The following is an 11,137-nucleotide window of genomic DNA, read 5'->3' as shown; positions in this document are numbered from 1 at the left end:
TTATTATTTGAAACACAAGAAGATGAGTCCACAGTAAACACGATCACTCTGCTGGCTGTTGTATTGGATTACAGGTCAGACACTTCCCAAGTGTCTAGGACTGTGTGATGTATCAGCAAATAATGCGAGCAGATCCCAGGAGGGTGGCCTTTTGCAGGTGGCAGATGGTAATCTTGTCAGCGCTGATTGTGTTTAAGTGCAGGCCAAGGTCTTTTGGCACTGCACCCAGCGTGCCAATCACCACTGTGACCACCTTGACTGGCTTGTGCCAGAGTCTTTGCAGTTCGATCTTTAAACCCTCATATCGTGTCAGCTTTTCCAGTTGTTTATCTGCAATCCTGCTATCACCTGGGATTGCAACATCGATGATCCATGCTCTGTTTTTTAACATGGTCATGAGGCCAGGAGTATTGTGCTCCAAAACTCTGTCAGTCTGATCATTATTATTTCAGCAGGCTTTGAAAGACTGATTATATAAAAGGAAAGGATCTTGCATGACTTGCTGGATTTTTATTTATTTGGTTTACTTTTACCCCGCCCTTCTCACCCCGAAGGAAACATCTCTTTGATGTTTCCTTTTGAACCATCTAGGATTTTTAAAACATTGAAAATTTTTGATAGTTTAATTGCATTTTAATTTTGGATACAGTGGGCTCTTCATTAGGATTAGGATTTGGCACAATGGGGGAAATGAAATAAACACATGAATTATAGAGATTGTATTTTGTAATGAAAATGAATGGAAATGTAATAAAATTAATTTTAAGAAAAGGATTAGGATTTGGTTCCAGGACCCCCTGTGGATTTCAAAATCCATGGATGTTCAAGTCTTATTATGTATCCGGTGTTTTCTGGGTTAGGTACTTTGGAATACTATTTGTCAGAAATAGTCATTGTTTTGATTTTGAATTTTATGAATGGTCGCATTAAAAATGCATAACCATTTAATGGAACCATTTATAAAACTATACAAGTGATGGAGTGCTACTCTCATCAGCTCATGACCTAGTCAGGCTGCAACTTTCATCAGGTCCACATCTGGCCAGCTGTTCCTCCAAGATCCAGCAGGGTGCAATTCCTACCAGCTCCAAACCTGTCTGATGTTGAACTCCAGGGTCTGCTCTTAACTGGTCAGAGAAGTCAACTTTTTGTTGTGGTGAAAATACCATAACCCCCAGGCTGTGTAGTGAAGGGGTAAGGATGTTGGGAAATGCAGGGTGGTAAGTAAGGTGATCAGTCTAATTGGTTAGGAGGAGAGGAATGCCTTTGGTCATGAATGGGGTGCACAAGGCTGTCTGGGTGTGATTGGACTACAACTCCCATCATCCTCTCTCATTCTTCCCAAACCCCCACCAATATTTTAATTTCGTCATGGGTATGTGTGCCATGTTTGGTCCAGATCCATCAAGTCACATAGCAGCCATCATGGAACAGACAGACAGACATACAGATGTCTCCATGCAATACATCCATCTTCTCTTCCTTCCCTTCCTTTCTTACTTTATTTTCCCTATCTCATACCTTTTCCTTTCCTTTCCCGTCCCTCTCACCTTTTTTTCTCTATAGATAGATGATAGATAGAGAATGAAATGATTGTGCCCTTGTATAAAATAGCAAAATCTAGGTATGCTGTTTAGCTTTTGTTTCTATTTTTCCTTTTGCTTTGTTTTGAGTTGTTTTTTAGAAAAAGTTTTCAAGCCGTAGATTGTTGAATTCATGGATACAGAATTTGCAGAGTCAGAAAGCTGCTTACGTTACTATTTAGTTATGTTTCTACGCTACGATTCTGAAGGGAAAGCATGCTCAAGATGCCAGATTGCTTTATATCAGCAGGAGTCATAGCCAAATGGAAAAATCAACTGCCTGCAAAATGTAGATATATGAAATCTTTTGTGTTACGTTTCATTATAAAATATATGCCAAGAGAAGAGAGAAGCAATTCATGTTTGTACTTGCAGTTGTATATAAGTGTCTTTGGATAGGTTCTTTGCAGATAAACACATAATATTTTGCACATTGCTTTCCACACCCAACCTGCTAGTGTGAAAAAAAAAATCCAGAAAGGCCATTTTGCTGACGATGGATCAGACAAGAAAATATGACCTGCTGAAATACATTCACTGTAGTTAGTACCTTGCAACTTATCTGCCAGTATGTGTTCTTACACTCTTAATCTTGCCTTTTGGAATATTATTGCCTGCTTACTGTTCTGGGTTGTTTGTGGGCTTTGTATTTTCCTTATGTGATGTATCTGACTCTCTGATCAATACGTTTTTTTTTGTTTCTGCTTTTTGGACTCAGCCGCCAAGCTCTCTAAGCTGTCTGTGTTTTGTGAGTCGCTTTACGGGAGCCGTCCAGCCAATCAGCCTGCCTTGCATGGAATAGAGGTTCTGAGACCCTTTCATATTACACATGTAAACTATGCTTTCACTTTAGCCGCTGTCAGTACATCCTACTGATTCCTGGAGTTTGTGGTTTGGTCATTGGAAACAGAGAAGAACTCTCTGTTTTAGGATTCCAAGGGCTCCTCTTCTAAGCTGCCAGATACAGGATTTCGTTCCCATTAATAACCTTTGGCATTTTGACCACATTCCAATGTTGCTTATACATGTGTGTCCACATTTTTACCTGTGAAATGTTGGAAGGTGTGTTTGATGTGGAACTATAATGCAATAACTGTGCGATATGAAAGGGCCGCAGGTGTAAAGATTGGTGCCGTTCGTATGAAATAAGAGCTCTAGCATGCAGGCTGCCTGTGGTTTCTTTGAAATGATTTAATAGAATAATTACTGCAGTAAATTAAACTTTTATCAGTGAATATTAATAATGTTAGAACTCACTCATGATGGTGGAATATGAAGCTCTTATTTAAAAAAAACATTTAATTAATGTTCTGAGCTCAGGTTTTAATTTCTGCAGTCAGACACAATCTTGATCATTTGGGAACTGATTACTCCTAACTGTACATTCATTCAACTGCAATGAGTTATGTTTTCTTATGAGCTTTTTAAAAGAACAATTATTCAGAAGAGACCAATGAAGATGCATTTGATACTTATATTTACAAAACATTTATTTAAAATACAAAATAGGTGAGAAGAAGATGGGGAGGAGGTGAAGCATGAAAAGGTACGTGGTAGAGCCTTGGTTGAATAAAGAAAACAAGGATGGGTTGTTGTAGGTTTTTTTCGGGCTGTATGGCCATGGTCTAGAGCCTCTAGACCAGGGATCCACAAACTTTTTAAACAGGGGGCCGGGCCACAATCCCTCAAACTGTTGGCGGGCCGGATTATAATTAGCAAAAAACATGAATGATTTCCTATGCACACTGCAAATATCTTATTTGTAGTGCAAAAAGCATTTAAAAACAATACAATAATTAAAATGAAGAACAATTTTAACAAATATAAACTTATTAGTATTTCAATGGAAGCTGTGGGCCTGCTTTTGGCTGATGAGATAGAATTGTTGTTGTTGTTGTTGTTGTGTGCTTTCAAGTAGTTTCATACTTAGGTTGACTCAGAGCGAGGGCCGGGTAAATGACTGTGGAGGGCCGCATCCAGCCCCCGGGCCTTAGTTTGAGGACCCCTGCTCTAGACCATGGCCATACAGCCCAAAAAAACCTACAACAACCCAGTGATTCCAGCCATGAAAGCCTTTGACAATACATAAAACAAGGATGGCCTTCCAATATCATCATTGTGGTGGAGGAAATTCTTTGAGGGAGGAGAAGATGGAAATGATGCAGCTGTGATCTAATGCTAGAAATACAAAACTAGAGCGGATTCAGAATTGGAGATAGGGTACACATCCCACAAACACGTGTATACTTATTGTGTGCTTGGTAAATAGATACAATTAGGGAGCATTTCCCTGATGTATTTTGTTTTTTTATGTCACCACATGTTCAGATCTGAATGACTAAATTCTTGCTTTCTCCCTCCCTTTCCACAACATTGGACTCTTCCTTCATTATCTATTTTTAAGGAAGCTGCTGTCAGTTCTCCATTTGCACTCTCCTCTTTTTACAACCAGCCCACCATGGGGCTGCAGGGAAGGAAGGACCCAAAGTCACACAAAGGGAGGGGGCTTGAATGTCAGTTTTGGAGCCCTCATTCCTTTCCTGATTTTGAGACAAGGAAGGAAGCCCCCTCTGCACCCTGAATTACAAGGAGGAGGAGGCAGCCAAAGTCAGTAGGTCATTGAAGGTGGGGGACGGGTATACCTCCATCATCACTGGCCCCTCCCGAGGAAGCAAGGGAAGGAAAGGAAGCACATGAGTGCTCTCCCTCCTTCTGGCTGGGCCAATGGGAGAGGAGCAGTATGAGTCCATTCTCCCAGTCTGGCTCTTGAATCCCGAGTGTTTACAAGAGCCTGGTCTCTGGGAGGAAGAAGGAGGAGAAGGAAGGAGGCTGCTGAAGCCAGAATGAGAGGGCGGATTGCCTCTCTGGGCCTCAGGGAACATCTGGGCCTGTGTGTTGGAAGAGGTGGAGGTGGCACTGAGTGTGACATCTCCGGGAGAGTCATGTCCAGTGGTTGCTTCCTGGGATGCTTCTCCTGCCTGGTTGGTGGGTCTCTTGGGCTCTTAGGCACAAGATGAAGAAAGGAACGGAAAAGAAAAAGGAGAAGTGAATCCTCTATTTGAGGATAAGTAAACATGTTCTTTTATGCTGATTGAACAAAAAGAATAGGTAGAAATTTCGCTCAATTTTTCCCTTTCTTCCTCTTTCTTACCTTCCTTTCTTTTTTGTTATAATGTATACAATACTCAAGTTTTTGGCTAAATTTCATCACACAAAATAGGATACGCATTAGAGGACCAGAGGAGCCAAGGTGAAACCAGGCCTTTCTTGAATCCCTAGCATTTCACTAGGTGCCCCCACCCTTCCTTCTTTGACCGTCTCCAAATTGGATCCCAGCATTGAGAGTTTAGCAGCACACTGGGAAAAATGGGCTCAGAGTGCTCCTCTCCCATTGGCCTAGCCAAAGGGAGATAAGAGAGAGTGCCCATGGGCTTCCTTCCCTTCCCTTGCTTCCTCATGAAGAGTCAGTGATGACAGACTTAACCCCGGCTCCCACCTTCTCTGACCTTCTCTGACTGAATGGTGGCTTCTTTAGGCTACAAGCAACTGTTCCTCACATTATTTCAATTTGATTTTGTGACATCATGTATCTGCATCTGGTTAGCTATTGGATAATAGATGTCCTATCCCTGCTTTTGTGATCCCTGGTGATTTGAGATTGCCTAAATAATAAGATTGACTTTTAGAATATGTCAAACTTTCTCACACTGTAATAGCCACAACATATCAAGAAAATAAACAACCTGCAACCTCACCCGATACAATACAGGACAAACTCTGTGTGCTGATTTTGCTGAACTTCCTAACTCAAACCAGAATAAATTGCTGCTATTTCTACTATGGAATCACTTATGCAGGATCATTTTTTCCATGTAATTGTGTGGATAAATCCTAAGAAATTCAAGAACTACGAGTAAATTTGTTATTATTTCTGTTAATGCATAGACCTCCCTCTTCATTGTGAACCAATCGCAATCAAGAGGCTTAAAATTACTTTCCTATCTATTAGGAAATACATTTTCTTCATAAAAACTTCACAGAAGTTAAGATTTCTTCCTTTTCAGTTGCAGTTTTCTCTTGATTACATCGGTATAATTTTCTCGTAGATCCCAGGCGTAAAATACATGCTTTTTCGTAACTGTAAAATACAAGAAATATAACTTGTCATTGCAAAGAAAAACTATTCCAAGTGTTTTGAGATGCCTGTATAACTTCCTTCTCTCTTGACTCTCCTTAAACGTGCAGTCTATGGCCCCGTCTACACTGCCATATAAAATCCAGATTATCTGCTTTGAACTGGATTATATGGCAGTGTAGACTATATAATCCAGTTCAAAGCAGATAATGTGGATTGTCTTTGATAATATGGCAGTGTAGAAGAGGCCTATGACAGACTCTATTTCCTGTGCTGGTCAATGACTGAAATAAATGATTTGATTTGATTTGACAGCCATCATTTCTTTTCATAGAACATAAACCTGACATCACCATAGTGCTCGGTGATATTATGAAGCAGATACCACTGTCTTCAAAACTTCCCTGCCTTAGATCTTAGTAGTATGACATCAGATGTATAACAATATTGTGTTTCTCTCTGACACATGGGATTATGTATCACTTAGATAATCAAACTTCCATTTTTGTCCCAGTTCCACTGCAATTTGCAAATGGCATCAATATTTCCTGGGATTTCCCAGGTGTGATAATATGCTATTATCATGTTTTAATGGACCCAAATCCTACTGCTTTGTCCAAATTGAAGTAGAGGCTGGATCCTACACTGCCCTATAGCCCAGGATCTGATCCAAGATTATCTACTTTGAACTGTATTATATGAGTCTACACTGATTTATATTCTAGAATAAGCAGATAATCTGGGACCGGATCCTGGGATATAGGGCAGTATAGATCCAGCCTCTGTTGTTAAGGATGAATCAACACTTAAATCAATCCTGATGAGTTTACTGTAATTAGGACTACTGTTGAGACTAAACCACTATATTTGTTATTATTCCAATAAAGCTAATGTTTCAAAATATTTAGCCATTATTTGGCAAATTTTGACCAAAGACTAAACCATTTTTTTTAACAGTCATATATTCAACCCTAGTCACATGTCTAATGGCTAAGCTCAGAAACAGAAATGAGCACAAGGCTGTTTTCTGATTTTGGGGGCAGTGACCAGCTCAGTGTACCAATCCTAAGAGTCTACTAAGGTGGAAAACAAATTGCAATTACTGCAGAACTGTAGTATCTTTGCCTTGGACCTATCCCATGACATTTCATCTTTCTTGCTGTCTTTCCACTGGGAGGCTGATAGAATGTGTTTCTTTACAAAATAAGATAATTGATGGATTATTTGTAAAAGAAACTAGCTTTCCAGGGTGCTTTCCGCAGTAGGAAAGGAGTGATGTCGTGTGAAAAGTCCAAGATACCATTGTCCTGTGGTCCTTGCCATTTGCCAGCTTGTGTGATAAACTCCTCAAGTCAGTATCACCCATCAGTTCAATGTAATGAGCAATCACCTGTGGACCTTTGGAAGGCCATGGAATATTACAGATATTCTTTTGCAACCACAGATTATCTGCTTTGAACTGAAATAGATGACCAGCTGCCCCTGGTCTGGATGGCCATCCACCAAGAGGGCTTTGATCATGTGTTTCGACTTCACAAAATGTAGCTTAACTGGATGATCTTTCTGCCTGTTAACAATTCTATGATTCCCAAATGTGCACACATAGTGTTAGCATTATAGTACTTACCACCTTTGTTATCATGTAGATTGTGACTAAAATGCTGTAGCCAAGCAATCCAGAAGCAATTGTCACAGAAATCCAAAAATACGGATATACAGCTGGGCATGAATCTCTCTCTGAAATACATGATTTCCCAATCATTATTTTAAGTACGATATAACATGTCTTAATGTTTTTTCTCAGTTTCCCCAATCATAAGAGCCAGCTCTCCTATGCAGTCCCAAAATAAAAACACTTCAAGTCATTAAATCAAAACAACATAATTTTTAGTTTTCTGATATGTAGACAGATTGAAAAATGACGTTTTATGGTGGAAACGGGCAATAGGGATGGGGAGGGTTGCAGGCACTGAAATTACCTGTTAAATAAATAAATATTCCATTTAACAAAAAAAAACTAAATCAGCAGTTAACTAAAAATGAAAAGCAAAAAATATATATGAATCTTTCCTCCCACCTCCTCATCTGGTATTTGCAAAGCCACATCTAAATCTGGGGCTGTCATAATATATAATGAAACGTTTCTGGTTTGTTGGTTTGTTTAATGCTCTTGTCCTTTGTCCTTATTTAGCCCTCTCCTCCCTCTTGAGTATACTAAGTGTGGACTATTTTTTCCACTTTGAACTCAGTTGAAAGCAACTGAAGTAAACTGAGGACAAAGATGCCAATCAAGAGGAGGAGAGAGAAACAGGAATATTATAAAAGCATCTGAAAAAGTGGGAGAGCAGAGGATTAATTTGGACAAATCAGAGCACTTGGTGAGGTGCATGAATATTTTGGGGGACACAACGTATTACAGGGATTTAAGGTTAGAGCTTGGAAAAGGTATATTTTTTGGGAAACAGCTCCCAGAATCCTCTTGCCAATTCTGGAAGTTAAAGTTTTTCAAAATTGCTCTTTTACGCTCCTCTCAAGAGAACCATCAACTTGCTTACATAGGCACAAATCCCACTGGCGTCAGTGAAGCTGAATTTACACTGCCATATAATTCAGTTTCAAAATATAGATGAACTGCTATGGATTGGATTACATGAGTCTACACTGCCATATAATCCAGTTCAAAACAGATAATTTGGATTCAGAAACTGGATTATAGAGAAGTGTAGATGGAGGCTGATACTTCTGAATCAAATGAGATTGCCAGGGTGAATTCAAAGTTACAGTGTTCAAGGTTGGTGAACATAGAGTTGTCAGGCTGAAAATTGGGCAGGACTCTTTATCTTTAACAGTTGTGAAGAAGAGGGAAGTTCAGTGAAGACCTGCTGAAATTCCTTTTTTCCACAATCATGAAAGATACAGAAGCCCTCTCCAGCTTTCAATCTGGCTACCCTTCAAATAGGATATTAGAGGCAAAGATGAAGTACTTTGGCCCCATAATGAGAAGACAGGAAAGCTTAGAGAAGACAATTATGTTGGGGGAAATGGAAGGAAAAAGTAAGAGCAAGGGCAAGATGGATGGATGGTATCCTTGAAGTGACTGGCTTGACCCTAAAGGAATTGGGGTGGTGCCAGCCAACATTGAGCTCTGGCGTGGGCTGATCCATGGGGTCATGAAGAGTCGGAAGCAACTGAATGAATAAATAACAACAACACCCTTCAAATGCCTGAAACACAGCATTTTGTTTTGCGGTTCCTTTCTTTTTTAGTCAAAGAATCAGCTGAAACCATTCATAAGATTTCTTGACTCACCAACGACAAAAAGCTGGGTCCCACTTCCCAGGACGGAGTAGTAGGGCGGAGGGTAGATCCATTCCACCTGGCACACATACAGCCCAGCATCAGTGGTATTTAGACCCCAAAGGGTAATGTTTACCCTCTCTGTGCCAGGATGAATTTGACACTGAATGCCATCCTCATTCGTCTTGAATGGACTGCCTTCCTCCGAAGGAAAGGAAGATGCACAAATCTGGATGGACTCATTGTCCCTCTGTTTAAGCAAAGTTATTCTGAGTTCCCTTGCATCCTCAGTGTTTGTGAATCCACACTGGAAGTTGGCAGCCCCTTGGCTTTTTGCCACTGTGAACACTGGCTGGGTCACTTCCATGACTGAAGGAAAAACAACAAAGATGCAGACATCATAACTAAACATCTAAACAAAATAGATCTTCACCATAGGAAAAAGTAGTCCTGATATCCTTGATATGGATAAGGTTGATGTATAAGGTGTGATTGTGTCAACATTCCTGTTCTCTACCACCAAAGTTGTTCTGCTCTGGTTCTGTACAAGTTTTCCTGTCTCCTGTCATCTGGGCTGAATCAAATGTACACAGTTTATGTGCATTTTGAAAATGAATGCACCGGGATTGTGGCGCAGCTGGCTGAGTGTCAACGGCATTAAGATCACTCTTACCAAAAGGTCATGTGTTCAAAGCCAGCCCGGGTTGGAGTGGGTTTCCAACCAATTGTGTAGCCTGTTGTCAACCTTTGCAACCCGAAAGACAGTTGCATCTGTCAAGTAGGAAAATAAGGTACCACCTTAAAGTGTGGGGAGGCTAAATTAACTAATTTATGAGTCCATAAAAAAGACTCCAGCAAAAGCATGCAGGGAATGCAGAAGTACTTCATCAGTGTCGCAGATGGACGATGAAAGTGGCAGCTCCCCTGGCAGCCAGAAAAAGTTAAATAGTCTCTGTCTATGTCTGTATATGTTGTATGTCAAATTGGCATTGAATGTTTGACATATATGTGTACACTGTAATCCACCCTGAGTCCCCTGCAGGGTGAGAAGGGCGGAATATAAAAGCTGTAAATAAATAAATAAATAAATTTGTTTAAGCATGACTTATTAAACAAATCATCTTTTCATCATAGTTTGAACTTCAGAAAAAGGAAAATCAACCCTTACAAATGTGGATTTTTTAAATCAGTAAATATTTGATTTTATATACCTACATACTTGGGTTTGCATGAAAATTTCTTGGGCAGAAAGGAGTTGCAAGTAGAAAACAAATTAAGAACCCTGCTTTAGATTACAGATAGAAAGACAGGTGTTTTTTTCTGATTCTATTGAACCATTCTGGGAACTCTGTCTCTTTCTTGTTGTTGTTTACTAAATAGCAAAGTAGAAACATGCTTAAAATAAGTGCATAATAGATTGCAAGTTGCCCGCGGAGGGGACCTGTCCTCTCATCTGTAGGCAACACCATGTACACAGCCAAGTTCAGATAACACCAGCAGCATCATAAACAATAGCAGCACTAACAATACATTAATAATAGCCCTAGTTTTCAGTGTATTTCTCTTTTCTGGATTACTGTTCTGCAGAGAACAGTGTTTTTCGATCTTGGACCTCTCTTGAAAACTCACCTTTGGAGAAGCCAGTCATAATGCTGGAAAAGGCAATGGTGAGAAAAAGAGCCACCATCTCACAATCAGATGCCAGGCAGGTAGAGATGTTCAATTTTTTCTTAGTCCAAAGCACGCAGGAAACAAGTATTTCGAACTGCAGGAGAAGAGAGATAGATCTTTCAAGTTACAGAGTCTTGGTGTGAAACAGAGCCCTGACAATGTGTGAGAGTGTGTGAGAGAGTATGAGTGTATTCGAAAGAGGCAGAGAGGGAGAGACTTTCAGCTCACCTGTGAAGGTAATAAGACTTTATTATGATGATGTGAGAGATGAAGCTGTGGGTTGGCTCAAAACGTGCACAAACCGCAGTGAGCAAAGCTACTATTTCATCAGAAAGAAAGATTACTCAATTTGAAAAATGTCTTCAACTTAAATACTGTATCATATGAGAAGAGATGGTCCACTTTCCTTTCGTTCTTTCTGTATTTTCCATTGTGGAAACAGGAAGTGTAT

The 11,137-nt window shown here is 40.0% G+C and overlaps 1 protein-coding gene across 1 annotated transcript; it reads right to left on the bottom strand.

Moving 5' to 3' along the window:
* Positions 1-5,104: 5,104 nt before the first annotated feature.
* Positions 5,105-10,777, bottom strand: CTLA4 (cytotoxic T-lymphocyte associated protein 4). Its single transcript, XM_060754999.2, has 4 exons — positions 10,645-10,777; positions 9,028-9,384; positions 7,346-7,455; positions 5,105-5,721 (listed from the first exon to the last, which is right to left on the bottom strand). Exons 1-4 carry the CDS (start codon positions 10,700-10,702, stop codon positions 5,665-5,667), a joined length of 582 nt encoding a protein of 193 aa, XP_060610982.2. The 5' UTR covers positions 10,703-10,777; the 3' UTR covers positions 5,105-5,664.
* Between the last annotated feature and the right edge of the window lie 360 nt (positions 10,778-11,137).

Source organism: Anolis sagrei, chromosome 1, assembly GCF_037176765.1.
Source record: "Anolis sagrei isolate rAnoSag1 chromosome 1, rAnoSag1.mat, whole genome shotgun sequence".
In the NCBI taxonomy this organism is placed as follows: Eukaryota; Metazoa; Chordata; class Lepidosauria; order Squamata; family Dactyloidae; genus Anolis; species Anolis sagrei.
The sequence above is the reverse complement of the archived record's forward strand: the minus strand, read 5'-3'. Positions and strand labels throughout refer to the sequence as shown.

What these genes read in the sequence shown, in the direction of transcription:
- CTLA4 (XM_060754999.2), bottom strand. Translation starts at nt 10,702, where the DNA reads ATGGTGGCTCTTTTTCTCACCATTGCCTTTTCCAGCATTATGACTGGC. An exon ending in GACCCAGCTTTTTGTCGTTG is followed by an intron (nt 7,456 to 9,027) that starts GTGAGTCAAGAA and finishes CATGTATTTCAG; the next exon opens with AGAGAGATTCATGCCCAGCT. An exon ending in TCTACATGATAACAAAGGTG is followed by an intron (nt 5,722 to 7,345) that starts GTAAGTACTATA and finishes TGTATTTTACAG; the next exon opens with TTACGAAAAAGCATGTATTT.